The sequence below is a fragment of the Coptis chinensis genome, chromosome 8 (assembly GCF_015680905.1).
Source record: "Coptis chinensis isolate HL-2020 chromosome 8, ASM1568090v1, whole genome shotgun sequence".
Lineage (NCBI taxonomy): Eukaryota > Viridiplantae > Streptophyta > Magnoliopsida > Ranunculales > Ranunculaceae > Coptis > Coptis chinensis.
Genome location: NC_141463.1, coordinates 94,786,473 through 94,809,274, shown reverse-complemented (window position 1 = coordinate 94,809,274; position 22,802 = coordinate 94,786,473). Strand labels below are relative to the sequence as shown.

The 22,802-nt window shown below is 35.1% G+C and overlaps 1 protein-coding gene across 15 annotated transcripts in view; it reads left to right on the top strand.

Moving 5' to 3' along the window:
• The first annotated feature begins 1,729 nt into the window (after nt 1-1,729).
• LOC147484649 (uncharacterized) overlaps nt 1,730-22,802 on the top strand; it is a 44,119-nt gene continuing 23,046 nt past the window's right edge. The window contains exons 1-14 of one of the 15 annotated variants that reach the window (XR_015204309.1): nt 2,442-2,527; nt 2,582-2,702; nt 3,198-3,770; nt 4,616-4,666; nt 4,750-4,975; nt 5,086-5,228; nt 6,949-7,005; nt 7,086-7,177; nt 7,340-7,425; nt 7,509-7,630; nt 7,723-8,014; nt 8,117-8,168; nt 8,272-9,605; nt 16,874-16,999. Coding sequence is in view for 2 of the 15 variants with exons in the window: in XM_086577008.1 (XP_086433134.1) it covers nt 6,757-6,795; nt 6,949-7,005; nt 7,086-7,177; nt 7,485-7,630; nt 7,723-7,724 (336 nt within the window). In the remaining 13 variants the exon portion in view is untranslated. Of the gene's footprint in view, nt 2,364-2,441; nt 2,528-2,581; nt 2,703-3,197; nt 3,771-4,615; nt 4,667-4,749; nt 4,976-5,085; nt 5,229-6,278; nt 6,796-6,948; nt 7,006-7,085; nt 7,178-7,339; nt 7,426-7,484; nt 7,631-7,722; nt 8,015-8,116; nt 8,169-8,271; nt 9,606-10,600; nt 10,678-16,873; nt 17,000-22,802 lie in introns of those variants that run through there. The other 14 variants (XR_015204307.1, XR_015204306.1, XR_015204308.1 and 11 more) reach the window with 14 other exon arrangements.

The following is a 22,802-nucleotide window of genomic DNA, read 5'->3' as shown; positions in this document are numbered from 1 at the left end:
ATAATTCACCAATGCATGAGAAAACTTCAATGTAACGGATTTTTTTTTTGTTCGTTTTTTTTTTTGTAAAAGGCCACTTGCTGACTGATGCCAGTTGCAGTTTCAGAAAACTTAGTTTGTGGGAGTTTTAAGTGTGTGTGTGGCGCAATATTCAAATTCATGTTTCTTTTACTGGATCCAATCTTTGCCAAATATATCTGATCTTTGCCATTGAAATGGAGACCTTGACTCATAAGCCAACAAATCAGTCGAAGTTCAGAACTTCATATACACAGTAACACAGCCAAAACCACTGTATGTTCGATGTTTCAAACAGTGGATTTTCATTTGAAAAACAGCAAGTGGTTATCATATGACATATGCTAATTAGCATGTCCCTGTTGGGCTTGTTTTGCATTTTTGTTTGTAAACTCCTCTATGCTCATCTCCGGCGTTTAACATGTTAACAACAATCAGTGTGTACTTCAAAATCAGAATCAATTGACTGAATGCATGTTCGATCAGGTGTATAACAAATGCATGTGTCATGATGAACACTGCCGTGCATGGAGCCTACTGGTCCCTCAGCCAAACGAAGTTTTGTAATTTTCTGCGTGAGTAATTTATATCGAGTGCCAATTTGCTCTATTAAAATTAATTTTATAATTTGCTCTATTAAAATTTTATAAGTTATTATCACCTATTCACCTTTGCTCTAGAAAAGAAATATAATGACAAAATTTTCATTATGCGGGTTCAAGTTTTCTTTTTCTTTTTCACTGGAAAGGAATATGCATAGTTATTCGTCATTTTTTTCTTCTTCTTAGGTGAGAGGATTTCTATTCGTTTTAACTTTTTTTTTTTTTTTTTTATGACTGACTGGATTAAATTGGTAATCAGCCTATACTCTTGGACAATTAACTTCACCAGAACATAACTATTTAATGGAATTTCGTCTCACTGAATGCATGGCTTTAACTAAGATAAAGACGGATCCTTAAAAAGACATACACAAACAAGCTAGCGCGCTAGATCTTCTAACATACTTTTGCTTTATATGAATTTCATGATAATGAGCAGAGTTTAACACTTTCACCTCCGTTCATTACCTCAAACCTGAAAGAAAAACATCTTTTATCTGAATACATCTCCCTTGAGATCGAACATCTTGAATGTCCTTTCGATCAATCATTAGTTCCTCTGAACACGCTACTCCGATTCTCATAACTGAACTTAAACATTCTTTAATCCAATTATATGATTTGACGTCTTCTTTATGAGCTTCTTCAAAACACATGAAGGCTGAGTCCATCATTGAACATGTCATCGGTTGGTCTCTTTCCTGTGAACATCTCTAGCAAAAGTACACCATAACTATACACATCCCCCTGTGTAGAAATATCCACTCCACTCCCATCCCATCCCATACTCTGTAGTTCATTCATTGAGTTGTTAAGCATACGATATTTATCTCTATTAGTAAAGTACATCATAATTAACCTGGCCTTTTAAATTAGACCAGCATTTTTACTACCACCAAATACCCCTAATTAAATATAAAGAAAAATTATTCAATGTCTTTAAAAAGGACTATTTCATCATTTAAATTTTTATTTCTATTTATACCCTTCAGTTACAACACACTCACAAAGGAGTTTTATGTAAATTCAGGTCGAAAACAAAATCCACGCTTATATTGAAATGTACGCGGGTAGTCTTACCATTAATACCCACTTAAAAACCATTAATACCGGGTCTTAAAAACAGCCCAAAAAATTTAGTTCTTTCAACTTCCCCTCCTTTCTTCATGAACTCATTCTTTGTTTTATGCTTAACCCAAAAAATTTAGTTCTTTCAACTTCCCCTCCTTTCTTCATAAACTCATTCTTTGTTTTAAACTCATTCTTTCTCACTATAGTTTATGCTTATAACTCTGGGAGTGCTAGAAGTACTTTATAGAATAATCGTATTCTAACACATGGTAACATATCTACTCCTTGGTGTGTATGTCGGGATTTCAACTGTGTTTTGTCACCTGATGAAAGATTTGGTTTGAGCCTTTGCACCCTAGAGACACTGCAGAATTCTTAAGTTGTGTGGGGGGTAACTGGGCTCACTGATCTGCATTATTCAGGAAGTTCTTTTACTTGGAATAATTATTTTTAAGGCAGTGGCAGGAAATGCACTAGAATAGGTAGATGTTTGATAAATCTTATGTGAAGTAGTGTGTTTCTTGCATCTGATGTGGAGTTTACCACTCAACGTGTGTTGGACCATTACGAGTACCATGGAGAAGCTTTATCCTTTAAGATTCTGCAACTCATGGTTATAATTACCAACTTTTCATGGGTGTTGTGAGGGAACCATGGCAGCTACAGGTTCAGGTAAATCCTACATGTATCCTACATACAAGCAAAAACTTTCAATTTCCAACTGCCCCTCAAAGTTTATGTACTCTTAGTACTAAGAACTTCACTACTAAGTCTTTCTTTTGGAATAAGAAAGAAAACTAAAACTGCTGCTGCCATTTCTGATTCTGCAAGGCCAAGTGAATGATTTATGTGTTTTGGTAAACTAATATGTTTTGTTTTTTTTTCTTCAGCTAAGTTGCAAGAATTGAATGTGTATGAGATCAATGAAAGAGACAGGGGAAGTCCAGCATATCTTAGATTGAGCAAGAAAGAGGTTAATTCTCTTGGTGATTTTGCCCCTTTAGCAACAAGGTGAGTTTTCAATCTTGAATCAATTTTAGTAATTTCCACACGGTCATCAAGAATCCTTAATCAACAAAATCAATACAGGTTCATAGCTATGCTTCAGTTTGTCAAGTGATCTACACCATACAAACCCAAAGATCAATAAAAGTAAATATAATCCATAGTCTATAATCCTGCCCAGATTCCACTTCAATCTGTTAACTGGATAATTAGCACAAAAAGTCCAGTTTTGACCCATTTAATGAATTTATTGGAATCACATTGTCTAAGATTGCCTAAATTAAAAGTTGCATGTGTTCAGTGAGATATTAGGAAATTGCATTAAACTTTTAGAATATTAAGTGAAGCCATTGAACATATTATGCACACTTAAGTCTGTAGGCAGTCACACTGAATCGTTAAAATAAGCGTATTTTCGTTGGGGAGTGTTGAGGTTATACTTGGCGTTGTTAGACCATTTCTAAATATGTCTGTCTTATAAGCGTTCATTTTCTCTAACAGGTGTACAGTGGAGATTTACAAAAGAGACTTGGGATCACAGCAGGACTTTGTGTTCTGATAAAGAACGAACCATAAATTAAAGGAGACAATTATCAGATATAATGCTAAGTTATGCCCTCTCTCTCTTCAATTTGAGTTCTCTTATTACAATGAATTTTCAGCCATTCAATCGAGGTGAAAAAAAAAATGGTTTATCTTTTTGATTTAGTAGATTGTGTTTCAGATTCGTGACGTAATTATTAGTGTTTATGCTTCTTCAATTTTTAGGCCACGTCTTCAAATCAACAGGTAAGATTTTTAATTCTTTTTCGATTTCTTTTTCCAAATTTTATTTGTTCATGATATCCTGTTTCTTTCATTCTTCAATTCTGTTTTTGAGTCTCCTTCTGTTTGAGACCGCTGCAATGGGCTATCTGGAGGCAGAGCGTTTGCACAAACATTTTGCTAATCAAGGAACTGACAGACACACATGGGAGACCAATCATGTACTCTTCTACCCTGGTGGGAAGTGTCAACTATATGGTTATATGGCACTCAAAGAGGACATCGACAATTTCAACAGGCACTGTCAAGGTTTTGTTCATAACTTGAAACCTGTGTGTGTGGTTTGTGCAAATGCACTTAGGTCTCTGTGTTTCTGCTTGCATGACCACTGATTTCTTCAGTCGTAAGCTTGGTAGCTTACCACACCTGTTTTATATAGATAGGACTAACAATATACCATGTTGAGTCTTTTTTTCATTGTCCCGATAACTGATATTTGTAGGAAGTTGGTCCTTATTCTATTTCTCTGCCTTTTTTTTATATAAACTCAACTCTAATTCATTCTGCTTGATTTTTGTTTTTGAGTGGCCTTGGTGAATGTCAAAAATATTACAAGGTATCTACATTCAATCAAGCTTCTTTTTGTGGAGCCTTTTTTATTTTAACTTTCAAATAAAATTTTCTGGTATGACTATGTACAAAGAAAACTAAGAAATGGAAAATAGTTTTCTGAAAGAAACCTATGTCTTAAGACCACCCTCTTTTTACAGATTTCTATTATGAGTAAGCAAAATTCAGTATGCATAAGAAACAAAATCGCTGATCTTGGAAGCAGGGCCACAGACCTCTTTAATATGTTTATTTTGAGGGAGGGAAAGGTTAAAGTATCATACTGTAATGGTTATAATTAAATGGGCTTCTGAAGCATTTTTTATTCCAGTTTTTGTGCTTTTACACGTGTGACCAGTTGGATTTGCAGGCCCTCATCTATGCAGTCCACTTTACTCTCTCCCATTTTCTTTTGCAAACAGTAAAAAATAACCAAATGAAAAAAAATCATATTTTCTTCTACTCTTAAAGTTTAATTCATACTTCTCCTCCTTTTTGCTTTCTGATTTCTCTATTTTTTCATTTGTTTGGTACAACTACAAAAGCTCAACTCTTACTTGAAGCTGCTTCCAATGGAAATCTGAGGCGTCTCAAGAGTAACAGCTTCACTCTTAACTTCTCTACATTTGTGTTTCTCGACTTATGGTATTATCTTATAACCAATTTTTTTTTGGAGTAGATTTGGCTGCGGAACTTGATGTTTGAAAGGGAATAGCGGCAACAGTTGCCAGTATTAAGAATTCAAAAGGCGAATCGGCTCTTCGTCTTGGTGCTGCAGAGGGAAACGGTGATATTTGCAAGTACTTGAGGTTGGGACTTTTAGGGAGAATTGAGATTTTGGTGTGAAGTATATCTGTGAATTGGATTGGTTTCGAAGTTGGGGTTTCGTCATGGCGGCTGTTAATGTAATGAAATATGCTCACAGCCCTGTTTACCAATCATTCTAATGCAATCAATCTATGTTCGATTTGGGACTGTGCAGAAGCCATTCCTTATTAATTTATTGGTTTTGCAGCCATTGCAGTGATATCTCCTCTTTTTATTGAAGAGGGAGGGATTTTTGACAGTGAAAACCAAGAGTGGCCTGAAGAGTTGAATCAGTTTAAACCTGAGGATGAAGAAGCTAAGAATGTTGTCATAGATTTGCTGGATTGGCAGGTGTGTCCTCTTTTCTTTGCAAGTTTAGTGATTTTAATTACCTAATGCAATCAATCTATGTTCGATTTCGGACTGTGCAGAAGCCAGCCATTCCTTATTTATGTTAAAAATTCCCTAAATGCAGTGTACATTAGTAATTTGTGTAAAATTATTGCTTATGGTCAACTGTCATTGTTCCCCTCATAGTCATCCGCACAAAAGTTATGCATGTTTTTAATTCATCCCATAGTCAACTGCGCACAACGTTGTGAACTTTTTTGTTCAGCCAAGAAGAAATGTTATTTTTAACTAATATGGGCTTGTGTCGTGTGGTGATCATGTTATATTTATTTTGATGCCTATTATGTTAAATAGCTAACCAATGGTCCTCATCGGCGTTGATAACAATGTTAGAGGAGATTTTGTATATCTCTCTCATAGTTAATTATGTGTGGTAAATCAATGGGTGCTGTTTTCAGCAGGCTTTTATATGTGTGTAGTTTTGGGATTTGCAGTCCTTTTCCTTGCTGTTCAGTCCTTTTCCTTCATGGGAAGCACTAGAAAAGCCCTAAAAACTGAATAGTCTGTTCCTTGATTCAGTGCCCCAATTGATGTGTCTTCATTGACTCCTTTTGTAGTGATTTTACACTAAATGAAACGTTGCCCAATGACGCTATTTCCCAGTCTGCTCTCTTTATCTTTCTGATCTTCTCTGATTTCTTCTATCTCTCAATCTCTTTTTTTTTTCTTAGTTTTGTTTTCTTCCTCACAAAGACCCAGAAAAAATTTACTTGCTCCATTTCTCTAACCCTTCGTGATGCAATGTACTAAAACCCGCCCACCACACGGCACATCAGAACCATATCAACTTATGCTTACGAGGGAGCCCTCCATCCTCTTTGTTGTTAGATGTATTTCCTAAGAACTCCTTGGTAAAGCGATGTGTTAACGTTCATTTCTTACAAGTAGTCATGTAATGCGTGGTGTGTCGAACTTTAGCTTTTTTTTTATTTTATATAAAGTAGTCTTTAAATGGTGTTGTTTAGTGCTTACTGTCTTATTGCTTTATAGACTGCGACTTCATATGCAACCAAGTTATTTTCCATTTGCCAGCGTTTGAAAATGGCTGGGACGGAGGCCCTCCAAATGTGCTTTCTGTTAGTGATAATAGTGTGCACCACCAACAACAACAACAGGCTAAGAGAATTAGAGAAAGAGTGAGGCAAAGAAATTTGACTTCAGTATAGATAGCCCACCGAAGGGAGCGTATCGGAAGGAATTATTATCGACGAGTCCAAAACCAAATAAATGAACAACTTGCTTCTCGAGAGAAACGATGTGTGTGGCATGGCACTCGCCTCGATTGAATCCTGCTGATGAATTGTTGGACTCCAACAGTCTAACCCCTCATAGGTTGACCCGTCGCCCGCCAAGCTAGGAATATTTCCAGCCAAATGCTTCGCAGCAAGTCAACATTCACAGCGAAGACGCCTGACTCCTATAAGGCAACAAGCCCGAAACTTAGGCAATCAAGAATTGGGTTGTATTGATGCAACGTCACTTCCATCAGAAAGTGGAAGCAATTATGGTAAATCTAAAACCCCTATAATTATTTTGTGACTAATACCACCCTAGCTTATTCCTCAATGAGACAAATTATTCCATGCATATCGCATTATCGATTGAATAAATTTGTCCGTTCGTATCTCATCTCCTATTTTGTCTTATTTTTGGGAAATAGGTCGATTGTCTCAACTTTTCAATCCCAACATACCCAAAAGTATTTCCAGGAGGACATGTATGTCAATTTACAGTGTTCTGTGTTCCTGTTCCTCAGCTCTATTTGACACTAAATTTTTTAGGCTTTTAATCCTTTAGGGCATTCTGCTTTTGGAGTTAAGCGAGAAGCCTGCTTATCCTATTTTTGACCAAGGTCAGGATCATGACTTTGAGGAGGATTGTGGTTCCAGGTAACACTGTAGTCAAATACATTAGGCTTTGCTGTGTGAACATAATAAAGTGAATACTTATATCATAAAATGAGGAAATTCTAGACACTGGTCATAATTATCCCTCCCACATGTAGCCATGTAGGTCACGCCTAATTTTGTGTATGTACTACATTCTTTCAGTTACATTGCGCCCAAATGTGTGAAAGCAATTTAATCGAAGCTTCGATTAGGTGGATCTGTATTTCATATCATAAACTAAGATATTGGTAAACAGAAGGCTAAAAATGTCAATAAGTATTTTCTTATTACTGCGAGATTCTTTCAGTATCAGTGAAGTAGACTTTTTCAGTATCAGTGTTTGTCAAGATGTTATACACGACTATACTTGGTGTGACCGTGTGACCAAACGACTGGAAGGCATTAAAGGACCAGGACCTTATGCGTCCTCTGTACATTTTAATCTATATACTTGTAAGGATTTTTAAGTGTTACTTCATAAGCTTCTGACATATATATGCATTGCGTCATTTTTAACTGTTCCTTTGTTTCTTCATCATTGACAGAGGTACCATCTCCCGATGAAGTGGAGGTTTATTTGGTTCTACAAGATTGTCTTCGATTGCGAGAAAATTATGTGTTCAGGGAAGAGGTTGCTCCTTGGGACAAAGAAATCATAACTGATCCGAGCACACCAAAGCCTGGTCCAAATCCATTTTCATACTCCTCTGAGGCCAAAAACTGACATGAGTTTATACTTTTGAAACTTGAATGCTACTACAGCTGGTGATTTTGTATTTCCATTTCTTCAATACTCCCCTCTTCTGCTTAGTAAGTAAAGACTGAAAGCTTGACTTGGTAATTGCTGTGGGGATGCGTCAATTATTTAATTTCTTTTCAAATTTAACTGTCCTTTATTTATTTCCACTTAAATATTATCCTTTTCCTTTTCGTTCACAGCATTATTTTTGGATGGAAGATGGAGTTGTTCCAGTTTATGCAAACAAAGATTGTAAGATGTCAACTCCACAGTTTATTGTGCTTCAGGATTTTCTTACATCCTTTCTTATCATCTTCAGAATTTCTTATGTTGTTTTTTACCTCTTTTCTTTCAGCGATAGAAAAACTTTCCCCTGTGGCTAATGCAACAACCTTTTTCATTGATCTGCAACGTATTCTTAGAGTGATTGCAGCAGGAAATATTCGAACTCTCTGTCATCATCGCCTGGTCCTTCTTGAGCTTATTGTGTGTTATTTAGGGATTTAATCCATGGCTTAGAGAAAATCAGCAAAAACAATTCTGTCATTGTCCCCTGGTCAATCAATATATGAGTTTATTGTGTGTTACTTGGGGATTTAATCCATGGCTTAGAAAATCAGCAAAAACAAATATTAAAATAATAGAATACCGCAAAAAGATGGATTATAATCCAACCTTTGTCTGATTTGCAGGTCCTTTAGAGTTATACAATTGCAGTTTAGGATCTCAAGGCTACTCCTTAAGGATTTTTTATTTAGTAGAAGTTTTTAGTTATTAGTTTTTCTAATTCTCTTATGACAATTGTGGGGGTAATTAATGTATCTTTCTGATTCAAATTTAGAGGAAACAATTATTCTTCAATTCCTATGTTTGCTATGTTGAGTATGGTCTTTGACTCAAATCTATAATAAATGATTGCAATTTTTTTTCTCACATTCTTTCCATGGTTCAGTCTATAGTACCAGATGACATATTTTGTTAGATTATTTTAGTTGTCACTTTGTAAACAAGTTATCATACATATTCTTTTTAATACATTAAATTTGTCATCCACGTGTATAACACGTGCTTTTTGCTAGTTTGTATAAAGGGTGGTTAATTTTAATTGTGTTATGCATAAATTAAGGCCTAGCTAATTGGAACTTACATCAATCTTGCGAATTTAGCATGTGGATCGGAGAAAGATTATGACAATAAATTGAAAGTCGTACATGGGGCAATGTAGCCAAATAGTCCCTCTTATGCCGATTGATTCTCTCATTGTTGGTGGAAATGTTGTTGCTCTTTGGAAATAAATTTCGCTAAGCCAAAGTCACATACACGAGCAGTCATGCCATCTACCACAACAACTTTGCTCGACTTCATATCACAATGAACACTGGATTCTTTGCAATGCTTATCTTATATATAATGCCAAAGGGTACCGGAAAGTTAGACAACCAGTTTCTTTTTGCTCACCCCACAAAGGGCAAATAGGTAAATAGATCTCACAGAATTAAAACCCCAAACGGCACACCGTTTCGAGCACTTAACCCACGACAGAAAACTAACGGTACCCAAAAAAAAAAAATGTTTGGTCTTCTTCTCTGGGCAACGAATCTCCATCACTTCTCTTTCTCAACTCTCTTATTCTGACAAATTTATCCACATTCCTTTTGAGTTAGACACTCTACAGTGGCAATGTCAGAGGTATGTTCTTTATTCTTGGGTTGAATTAAATTGGTTTCTTAAGGTTAATTGTTGCGTTATCCTTCAACTTCTTTTTACGTAAACATATATTGTTCATACACTTAGAATGTTTTTATTGGTATGCACATCTTTCTTATTCATAGTTGCTCTAGGCTCTGAAATCCAAATGTACGATTTCTTTAGTAAGTCAGAGTAAATTATTGCAGTTGACAATGACAATCTGAAGTCAAAAAGCCCTCAAAATCTCGGGCTTAGGTCCAACGTCAAAGCAATTTTTTTTTTCAATATCAAGTCATTGTTCCCTTGGATGCTGACAATTGAATACGGCTCCATGTGCAGTTGATTTCATAACTGATATACGTCATATTATTATTAAAAAAATGTCCAATATCTCTGGTTCTGCCTAATGTTCTCACAAAGTGTACAACTTTATGTTCAGCCTAAATCTGCAGATGACAGTTGGATATTTATATCACTTTGTGCAAATGACATTTGCATATATATGCCACTTTGTAACAACGATGGTGATGCTCTTTTGTTTCAGTTATACCGTTCCAAGTCGATTTTGTTGTTGTCATTTCTATACATATCATAATCTACATTCTGTCCTTTGAGGTTGAGTTGTGAAATGTTAATAAAATGAGTTGTTCTTCTCTGACGCATTTTCTGGAATTAGTTTGCTCTAATTGTGAAATTTGAAGACAATATAAGTAATTTTTTCACCATTATCATTTGTTTCAGTTAATATAATAGGAGTAGCTACAATTTCTGTAGGATAGCATCTTTTTATTTCCTTAAAGTTTTTAATAATTGAGAAAAACAGTTACATAGCATGTGTGTCAAACACTTTTTAGTATCTTCTACATTCATCTCTTGGATTGGCTTCCTTTTTGTTTCACCAAAATTTTGACTGCTCATAACAAATTGATACTTAAGACTAAAAGTTTAAATAGATTATGCATCTTTACTCAATCTAACAATATGTTGCTTTCGAGGGAGTAACAGATCCATCAACACGCATATAATGTCAACAACTTTTCCATCCACAAGACCATCAAGGATAAGCACTGAGTTTTATAGCTGCGTGCAAGGGTTTTGTTCTAGATCAAAACTTCGAGCCTTACATGTTGCCCCAACCTAGAATTTGTGACAACCGTGGAGCTAAACAATTCAGTCCACGAGACCTCTAAGATATGTTTTTATTTGAAGTTTTGTGTATATTTGACAGTTTTAGGGTGTGCTTCAATTCTAGGAAACATTTTTCTGAAATACATCAATTCAAAACTCAAAATATTGTTTCCAATTAGGGTTGTCAATGGGCTGGGCTAGGCCCGAAGCCCAATTGGATCCATACCGATAGTATAGGGACTTAGACTTAAAATTAGGCCATACTAGATTTTGGACCCGGGCATACGCTCGGGATCTATTAAATATTTTGTGTGCTGAAAAGGCTTTATAAAATGTCTCACACAAATTTTCGAATCAGAATATATTTTTATTGAAAATAAATCGAAATATGTTAATGAGCAGCGATTATGGTGCATAAGTACTTAGAAATTAAGAGATCAAATTGAGATAGCATCTTCACTTTATGGTTTAGGATATTAATCCATAATTTTCAAATAAAATTATCTTAAACTTCGATCTAGCTTGTATAATAGTGTTTTTAGATTTATGGTGATTTACGACAAATTTTGAATCAAAATATATTTTTTATTGAAAATAAACCGAAATATGTTAATGAGCAAAATTATGGTGCATAAGTACTTGGAAACTAAGGGATCAAATTGAGATAGCCGAAAGCAATGATTATGGTGTATAAGTACTTGGAAACTAAGGGATCAAATTGAGATAGCCTCTTCACTTTGTGGTTTAGGATATTAATCCGTAATTTTCAAATAGAATTATCTTAAACTTCGATCTAGCTTGTATAATAGTTTTATTAGATTTATGGTGATTTAATGGTAAATCATCACCGCCAAATTACTTACATACTAATGTGTACAAATCACTAAAATAGATTGATTGTTTCCATATCCTCAAAGAATACACCACTCTCACTTGAAAAGATTTATCACATGAACGTGTCCTACGAACGGGTGCCGTTATATTAAATTATTCTAAAAAATATTAGCAACTATGCATAGCTATAAGATATGAAAATTATATTAATTACTCAATTAAATTTCTTGCACCATTCTCTATAAAAAGAAGCATCAAACTTTGATAAAACTCATCGACTTCTTTTCATTGTTAGTTTTAACAATAGAAGTTTGATTGAAGTTTTTGAGAATGTCCAATTTGGTGAAGATAATATTTAAGCTACTTGAATAGCAAGGCATTCCCAATCACAATAAAGAAGTATGATAAACATTACTTAAAATGCAAAACTATATTTGTCGAGACATTTATTCCCCCTACATATAATGCAAATATATTTTAGGGTTATTAGTTGAATGCATTTGTATCAAGTTTATGATTTTTCATTAATTATTCTTTGAGGTTAGTTTAATGTAGTACGTTGCATCAAGTTTCCAAATTCTCATTAATTATTCTTTGAGGTTAGTTCAATGCAGTTGCATCAAGTTTCCGATTTCCCATCAATTATTATTTAAGGTTAGTTCAGTGCAATTGCATCCATTTTATGATATCCGTTACTTATTCATTAAGGTTAATTGATCTGAGTTGCATCCAGTTTTTATGTTTAGTTAATTAGTATTTGAGATTAGTTTATTAAATTTGCATCCGGTTAGTTCAATACATTACTCTTTGAGGTTAGTTCATTTCGCATCAATTTCTGATTTCTGTTAATTTTTTCTAGGTTAGTTCGATAGTTTACAATTTCTATATAGTTTGCATACATGTAAGAGTCTGTTTTTAAACTCACTTTCATTTTGGGTTTCTAATTACTCGTAATTACTCATGTGAGAAGGCTAAAAAAAATCGACATTTATGCTTTTAGGTCGTCTTGATCTTGATTTACATTCGACTTTCGATTTTTAGTTAACTATTTTTTGGATATTTCAATGCATTTGCATCCAATTTCTGATTTCCCATTAGTTAATATCTTATTTTAGTTTAATGCAATTGCATCTAGTTTTTGGTTTTGTTAATTATTCTTTGAGGTTAGTTCAATGCGGTTGCATCCAATTTCGAATTTATGTTAATTGTTCTTTGAGGTTAGTTCAATACATTTGTATCAAGTTTTTCGATTTCCCATTAATTATTTTTTTGAGGTTAGTTCAATGCGGTTACATCACATTTATAATTTCCGATAATTATTCATTTAGGTTAGTTCGATTGTAGTTTCATCCATTTTTCAATGTTTAGTTAATTAGTCTTTGAGATTAGTTCATTGCATTTGGATCTAGTTTTCGATTTCCGTTAATAACTCTTTAAGGTTAGTTCAATACATATGCATCTAGTCTCGATTATTTATGCTTTGAAGTTAGTCCGATGCAATTATATCGATTTACGATTTCAATTAATTATTTTTGAGATTATTTCAATGCATTTGCATTTAGTTTCCAATTTCCCACCATTTTTTTTTTTTTTTTTATTGGTAAGCCCTAAATGAGATTCAACTCTTTGATCTTTGGCGGGGTTCGAGCCCCCGCACCTTTGGTATCATCACCCAAAGGTTTTACCGACTTTGCTAGTCGGCACTGCGATTCCCACCAATTATTCTATGAGGTTAGTTTAATGCGGTTGCATTCGGTTTTTATTTTATGTTAATTATTTTTTGAGTTTAGTTCAATGTATTTGCATTCGGTTTCGATTTCTCGGCCTATTAATTATTATCGAGGTTTGTTTGATGTATTTGCATACCGTTTCCGATTTCCCATTAAATATTTTTCAAGGATTTGTATACAATTTCTAATTTCCCTTTAGTTATTATCGGCGTTAGTTTAATGCAATTGCACCCAGTTTTCAATTTCTAGTTAATTACTTTTTAGTTTAGTTTATTGCATTTGCATAAAGTTTCCAATTTTCCGTTAATTACTCTTTGAGCTCGGTTATGCATTTGAATCCAATTTCCAATTCGATTTCCTTTTAATTATCCAATGTGGTGTATAATACCAACTTCTATCGATCCATCTCAGTGTCCTTGCAAACATGACATAAAAAAAGTCAATTATGTTTGATTTACTATGTGTGATCATTGAAGATTACCAGTTCGATTTCCCATTAATTATTCTTTAAATTATGCATGACTTACTATGTAGAATCTTCAAAGATTATCTACGAATGGGTGTTGTTATATTAATTATTTTGAAAAATATTTGTAAATATACAAAACTTTTATATATTAATATTATATTGATCACTCAACCAAATTTCTTATAACGTGAAAACCTTATTCTCCATTAAAAAAAAAACTCATGTACCTTTAATAAAACCCTTCAACTTCATTTTGTTGTTTAATAATAGAAGTTTGATTGAAGTTTTGTGAGATTGCCTAATAAGGTGAAGTTCATATATATTGTAGCTACTTGAATAGCAAAGAGTTCCCAATCATCTGCGGGGAAGAGATAAGATAAACATCATTTTAAATGCAAAATTATACTTACCGAGACATTCCCACAATATATAACCCAACTATGTTTTGAGGTTAGTTTAATGTATTTGCATCCGGTTTCGATTTTCGATTATTTATATTTTGAGGTTAGTTCAATACTGATTGCATCCAATTTCAATTCCGTTATTTATTTTTTGAGATCGGTTCAATGCGGTTTGCATCCAGTTTCGATTTCTTGTTAATTATTCTTTTGATTAGTTCAATACATTTGCATCTAATTTCCAATTCCACATTAATTATTCTTTGAGGTCAGTTCAATACATTTGCATCCAGTTTCTGATTTCCCATTAATTATTCTGTGAGATTAGTTTAATGCATTTGCATCTAGTTTCTGATTTCTCGTTTATTATTTGATAAAGTTACATTTGCATCTAGTTTCCGATTTCTCATTAATTATTGTTTGAGATTAGTTCAATGAATTTGCATCCAGTTTCCTATTTACCATTAATTATTTCTTGAGGTTAGTTCAATGCATTTGCATCCAGTTTATTTTTTGAGATTAGTTCAGTGCAGTTCCATCCGGTTTCCGATTTCCCATTAATTATTTTTTAATATTAGTTCCACGCATTTGCATCATGTTTCCAATTAATAATTAATTTTTCTTTGATGTTAATTCAATGCAATTGCATCCAGTTTCTGATTTTCTATTAATTTAATCTTTGAGGGTTAGCTCAATGCATTTGCATCCAGTTTCCGATTTGCCGACAATTATTTTTTTATGTTAGTTTGATGTATTTGCATCCAAGTTTTGATTTTCCGTTAATTATTCTTTGAGGTTAGTTTAATACGATTTGTATCCATATATATTCCAATTTTCTATTAATTACTTTTTTAAGATTAGTTTAATGTTTGCATTTGCATCCAGTTTCGATTTTCCGTTAAATACTATTTGAGGTTAGTTCGATACATTTGCATCCAGTTTTAGGTTCCCCATTAATTGTTTTTTTTGTTAGTTTCATTCGATTATTATATATATTTTAAAATATTTGTCATTATTGCTTTTTTTTTTTTTTTTTTTTTTTTTTTTTTTTTATTATATATTTTATATTTTGATGTTATTTTTTGTATAATTGTTTTAACTATGTTTTGAGGCCATGTTAAGGATATATTCAAATAAGTTAGGTGTTTTATCATAGACACTAAAATTGTATGATTTGTAGTAAGGAATTAGTTTATACAAATTACATATTTTTTAGCAATTTTTTTATTTGATCAAATATATAAGAATTGGAACACTAAAAGTGTTTGATTAAGTAATAGAAAATTACTTTTACAAATCACCTATTTTTTAGCAATTTTTAAAAATATTTGTCATTATTGCTTTGCCGTTATTTTTTTTTTCATTTTCTATTATATATTTTGTGATGTTATTTTTTGTATAATTGTTTTTTAACTATGTTTTGAGGCCGTGTTAAGAATATATTCGAAATAAGTCGGTGTTTTATCATAGACACTAAAATTGTATGATTTGTAATAAGGAATTTTACAAATTACCTATTTTTTTATTTGATCAAATATATAAGAATTGGAACACTAAAAGTGTTTGATTCATAATAGGAAATTACCTTTTACAAATCACCTATTTTTAGCAATTTTTTTTATTTGATCAAATATGTAAGAATTGGAAATACACTCAAACTCTCCAAATATAATAATTAGAAATACACTCAAACTCTCCTAAGAGGTTCTATGTATGTGAGATTGTAAAATTTATTAGAAAAGACTATCTTTCGTATTATAGTGCCACATAGGAGAGAAAAAAAACTAACTCTCTCATATTAGAGTGCCACATAGGAAAGAGAAAATCCTCAATTAGAGGTCTCTGCTTTAGTATATAGATAGTAGATAGCCTTAATGGGCCAATTCTGGACAAAGCTATGTCCGGTCTGATAGTTGCCCGACCTGATATTTTGATATTTGTAGTTGTTGTTTTTATTAGTTTTCAAGCTTGATTGTATTATTTTAAGTTCAACACGTTTAGAACAAATGGCCTTTGTAGCTTGGTGGATAAGTTTGGTGATGCCACAAATGAGATCAAGGTTCAATTCCCATGACCAGCAAAAACATTTTTGAGAAATTCATTATTATTGACAACTGTATTTCGGACTTGGGCCAGGCCCGACCCAGGTCCGGCTGAGTAGCTCGTAGCCAACTTAGTAGCTCTTCATTGAATGGAGCAATAATTTCAGTCATTCAGACAATTTTATACAGAAGATCTATAATCTATTGAGTCAAGATGTACTCAGATACAATATTTTGATAATGAAGCTAATTGTAATTTTTTAGTTATCAGGAATGAAGAAAACATGACTCCAGAAAAAACGGTATTATAGATAGTTATAGATCGTTTTGTGGAGCTTCTTTTTCTTTTTAGGCACACAAATCTCAGTAAAATCTTTAGATTATGAAGTGTACGGATTGTCTGATATGAAATTGGAACAACGGTATGTTTAATAGCTAATTGATTAACGGGTTCTTATTGCAAAATCAGATCCTTTTCATTTCACTTGAACAAATAATTCCCAAAGACCAAATGTCATACAGCTCCTAGGGTGCCATATGCATTCTATTAGCCATACTTGGAGCAGTGTTGTGGCTTTCTTTGTTACTGCGATATATATATGTCCTAAACCTTCCGCATTGTGGTCTTTCTTGACAATGTAATTTGTTTATTGAATAACTTTTGCAGTTCCTGGAGTTTGTCAGTTCGTTCTTTTCGTGATTGTCTTGGCAACTTTGGGAGGTTCATCCCCTTCCAACATCAGGCGGGAATGTAATTGGAAACATACCATCTTATATTGGCCGTGAAGTGGAGGCAAGTACTGTTAGTAAATGATTTTTATTGTTGTTTGTCACTTCTGAAGAACTTATGGATGTTAACTTTGTTTTATTGCACATAACTATATTCTTACATCATGTATGTTAATATTATTACCATGCGAAGTCCTTATCCAAATTTATGTCTGACATTGGCTCCACTTTAAATGTTGATGAATCTTATTCTAACTTTAGGCTGTCACAGATCTTTATTTGCTGCATTGATGTTTAAATTTTGGTGCTTAGATTACTGACTTATAGTAGATAGCATATCACATCTAATGGCCATCATCCCACTGCAAGAATTTCACTTTCATATGTTCCACTGCATTTTGATATGAGCTCAAATTTCTGGGACGCTTTGATATTGTGGCCGTCAGACATTTTCTTTTGCTGTATTGGATGGTTCCCCAGCTAGTGCCTTACCGGAAGGACATTTTTATTCTCACTTGTCTTTGACTCCACTTTGCCCGGTCTCGTGCGCTGTGTTTGTTGTTTTGGCCGTTTTAGTATTGTTCGTGTGAAGAAGAGAGGGCGCGCACGCTCCAATATGCCTTGCCCAAGGGGTGCACGCTCCCTTGCCTAAGAAAAGAAGTTAGTTTTTTTTTTTTTTTTTTTTTTCCGCAAAGCAACAGTACTGGAAGCTGGTCAAGAAGAGGACTTGCGCGCTCTTATATGCCTTGCCCAAAGGGCACACGCGCTCTTGCCTCTACACAACCAGTTTCGAAATTTCTTTAGTAAATCGAGATTTTGATTTTACACTGAAATTTTGAACCACTATAAAAGAAGATGAGTTTGGATTTCGACTAAAACCAATTTTTCTTTGTGAGAAAGTTGAGAGAACTTAACCTAGAACTAAAAAGCGAGATTTGAGAGAGAACTTTCTTTGTGAGTGTGAAAGTTGATTCTTAGTGAAAAAGTGAGAGCTCCCCCTTGTAATCCTCTATCTTGTTTCATCTAGTAAATCATTAAAATCGCTGTGTGGACGTAGGCACTTTGCCGAACCACGATATATCCTCCCTCGTCTTGTGTGTGTGTTCTTTACATATTCTCTACACTAGTTTATACTTGTTTATGCTTGTGTGGTGATTGGGTTATTGCTTAGGTATTTGTTAGAACTTTGTCTTAGAAGAAAGATCACACCTTTGTGGTTGATCTTGTTGTTGTTTGTGAGGGAGTAATATTCACATCCAATGAATATCAAGCACGTGTCCAGCATAAACATAACTACCAACCGACCTCTAATCCTCCTCCTCAGAGCTCGCTTCATAGGGACTCAGCTAAGGCGAACGATCTGCCTAACCAAACGATCTCCAACCGGTCTCAGGTGCTCGTCATGCGAGCTTGCTTCGTAGTGACTCGATACGCATGAACGATCTAGCCCATAAGCGACCTCCACATCTCTCGCTAACCCCACTCCACAACGGTCAGTAACATATATCTTAACTATTACTTTCAAGACCGCAGCTTCAGTCACGCACTTCGTGAAAGCTCATAACTCGCCATCATGGCTCGAGAGTGGAATGATGACCAGAACTTGACCTGACGCGGGAGAACAGGAGGCGTGGGCATCTTGCCTATAAAAAAAGGATGAGGAACTACGTCTAACCTAATTCAAGTCTCCCCCAAGCAGAGAGAACATGATACGTAGGCAATTCGCTCATACGAACTCGGTCAAACCCAATCAATACACTCCATCCCCCCTTGATCAGCCTACAATTGTAAGGTTATCCAAAATACAACTTTTACATTGTTGTTAGTTTCCGCATTTGTGCACAACAATTGGTATCGGAGCGAGGTTTACGACCTAGGATTTTGAGTTTTGAGTTTTGAGTAAAAACCATAGTGCTCAAAATTTGGGAAGGCAAGGTGTTTGATAAAATTCTCAAGTGAATTTTTTCTTGTGAGTTGGTTTGTGTGACTTGTGGAAATGGCTCCCAAGGTGTCAAATGCAAGGTTTGAAGCTAGTAGAGAAGTTTAATGGGAAAAACAATTTTGGGATTTCGCAAGTCCAAGTTAAGGACATCCTTATCCAACAAGGTTTACATAAGACTTTGAAAGATATTAAAACTAAGTCGGTGATGATGACCGATGATGATTGGGAAAATTTCGATCTTCAAGCATGCTCATCAATCCGGTTGTGTCTTACGAATGAGGTCATGTATAATGTGATGGCAGAAAATACCACTGCTGGTATTTGGCTCAAGTTAAAGTTAATGTATATGACCAAGAGCATAACGAACAAAATGTACTTTAAGAAGCGTCTTTATAGGTATATAATGGTGGATGGTTCAACGATACAAGAGCACGTTAGTGAGTTCCGTCGACGCTTCTCGGATTATTTGAATGTTGGCATGACGAGAATCAAGTGACATGTTTAATATTCTCTTTGCCCAAAAGCTATGAGCATTTAATGACTACCTTTATAAACAGAGAAGATGTTGATCTTGATGAAGTTCAAAGTGTACTTCTTTCTTATGAGTTGATGAAGAAGACACGAGTAGAGAATAATATTGATGATGCACAAGGGTTAGTGGCAAGAGGAAGGTCGCATGAAAAGACATCTACAAGCAATGAGAGGTCTAAGTCCAAGTCAAAGAAGTCGTTGAAACATATAAAGTGTTACAATTGTAATGAAAATGGACATTACGCAAGTAATTGTCCTCACCCGAAGAAAAGTGACAAGAAAGATGGTAAGTAGAAAGGTAAGGCTCAAGTTGAGGTAAGTTATGGTTCGGGCTCTGAAGTGGAAGATGTGAGTCTTTGTGTGTCCACACAAGACTATACGGCCGAAATGTGGATTCTTGACTCCGAGTGTTCCTACCATATGTGCCATAATAAAAAGTGGTTTACTTCTTATGAGAGCATTGATGGTGGTTTCGTTTTGATGGGTAATGACTATGTGTGTAAGACAGTTGGGATTGGAACTATACAGGTCAAGATGCATGACGGTATTATGAGGACTCTAAATGATGTGAGACATGTTCCCGAGCTAAAGAAAAACCTTATTTCTCTTGGTACTTTGGATTCCAAAGGCCACAAGTTTGTGGGAGAAGGTGGAGTCCTAAAGATTGTTAGTGACTCTTTAGAAAGGCCAAAGCCATGGAACTAGGGGTGTGCATAGGTTGGTTCAGATCGGGTTTGGGACTAAACCGACCACCGAACCGTCCCTATCGGTTTATATTTTTCTAGAATCGAGCAGAACTGGCTGGGTTATACTAACCAAACCGAACTAATTTTCAACTGAACTGATATCCGAACCGAACCAATTGGGTTACAGTTTAACCGATATTAACCGACCCGAACCAACTGATTTTCACACATTTTAAAATTAAATCAATTAAATATGTATATTTTAGTATATATAATATATGGTGGGTCGGGTCGGGTTTGGGACTAAACCGACAATCGAACCAACCCTATCGGTTTTCACATATACTAACCTGAACTGAACCGACTAATAAATATAACTGACCCGAAACCGACTGGTTCGGTTCGGTTTTTTCGGTTTGGCTTGTTTTATGCACACCCCTCCATAGAATCTTGTATACTTTAATGGGTAGTACGGTGACATGCAATGTAGCAGTTGGTACATGTAGTGATGATTCTGAGTGCACTAAGATGTGACATATGCGTTTAGGGCATATGAGTGAACGGGGTTTGTCTGAGTTGTGCAAGCGAGGGTTCTTGAAGGACTTGAAGAAGCCAAGTATGGGGTTCTATGAGCATTGTGTCTATGGGAAGCAGTGCAGAGTCAAGTTCAGTTCAAGCAAACACACGACAACGGGCATCCTTGATTATGTGCATACGGATGTTTGGGGACTCTCCAGAGTGGCTTCTAAAGGAGGTAACCGTTATTATGTCTCATTCATTGATGATCATACTCGTTATGTGTGGGTGTATATGATGAAAACCAAAGATAAAGTCTTTAAGATATTTAAGAAGTGGAAAGCAAAAATTGAGAATCGTACAGAAAGGAAAGTGAAGACTTTGAGGTCTGACAATGGTACTGAGTATACTAACAACCCTTTCCAAGAGTTTTGTGCGCAACATGGTATTGCTAGACACTGAACAGTTAGGGGCACGCTTCAGCAGAATGTGATGGCAGAGAGGATGAATAGAACATTGTTTGAAAGAGCGAGATGTCTGTTATCTAATGCTAGACTTGGCAAAGAGTATTGGGCAAATGCAGCGTCCATGACGTGTTACTTGTATAATAGGTCACCGGTTCCGGCAATAAATTGCAAGACACCTTATGAGGTGTGGTCAGGGAAACCTGCTGATTACAGTATTTTGCGAGTGTCTGGATCTACAACTTACTACTATGTGAGGGAAAGCAAGCTTGATCCTAGAGCTAAGAAGAAATATTCTTGGGTTTCGCTAATGGGGTAAGGGATATAGATTGTGGTGTCCTGAAAACAATAAGTTCCTAGTCAACAGAGATGTTACTTTTGACGAGGCTTCGGTGCTATCTTTTAGCAAGCCGGAGAAAGCTGAACAGAGTGGTGATTCTATAGAACCTCAGGCTACGGAGTTTGAATTGTCTGATGTAGCAGACAATATATTGATTGGTTCGTGATGATGTCCAAGATCATGAAACCACACAACAACCGGAAGAAGAGCATGAGCATCCACAACTTTATTTGGCTAGCACAAGTATGGGCATGATAAGCCAGTGAAACATTATGATCAGGTGGATCTAGTAGCATATGCATTGAATATTGAAGGTAATGAGCCAGATAGTTTCAAAGAAGTTGTTAGAGATGCCCATTACAACAATTGGTTGGTAGCTATGCAAGAAGAGATGAAATCCCTTGATAAGAATCAAACATGGGACCTGGTTTTGTTGCCTAAGGGCAAGCGGGCTATCGGTAACAAATGGATGTTTAGAAAGAAAGAGGTCTTTCCGAAGTCGGGTGACAACGGGTTCAAAGCAAGAGTGGTAACAAATGGTTTCTCACAAAAAGGAAGGAGTTTATTATAATAAGGCTTTCTCACCGGTGGTCAAGCATACTTCTATCCATGTGTTATTGAGTTTGGTAGCTCATTTTGACTTGGAGTTGGAGCAATTTGATGTGAAAACCGCCTTCTTGCATGGCGACTTAAAGGACGAGATCTATATGAGACAACTAGAAGGTTTTGTTGTTGCTAAAAAAGATTATCATATGTGCAAGCTAAACAGGTCATTGTATGGTTTAAAGCAATCGCCAAGGCAATGGTACAAGCACTTTGACACGTTCATGATGAAATAGAAATATACCTGAAGTAAGTATGATTGTTGTGTTTACTTTCATAGACTTCGTGGTGATGACTTTGTTTATTTCTTACTTTATGTGGATGATATGCTTATTGTTTTTAAAAGCATGGTGGAAATAGACAAGTTGAAATCTCAACTTAGCTCTGAGTTTTAGATTAAAGACTTGGGTGAAGCCAAGAAGATATTGGGAATGGAGATTGAAAGATATAGAAAGAAGTGAAGGCTAGTTGAATCTCAGAAGAAATACCTTCAAAAAGTGATTTCTAGATTCAGTATGGAGAATGCAAAGTCGGTTTCTACTCCTTTGGCTGGACATTTTAGGCTTTTAGCTAGGTTCTCTCCTAGCTCGATGGAGGAGCAAGAGCATATGGCTCGAGTTTCCTATGCTAGTGTAGTAGGCAGTTTGATGTATGCCATGGTGTGCACACGCCCGGACATTTCACAAGTTGTCAGTGTTGTGAATAGGTATATGACAAATCCTGGGAAGCAGCATTTGGAGGCAGTGAAATGGGTATTGAGGTACTTGAAAGGGTACTTTCGATGT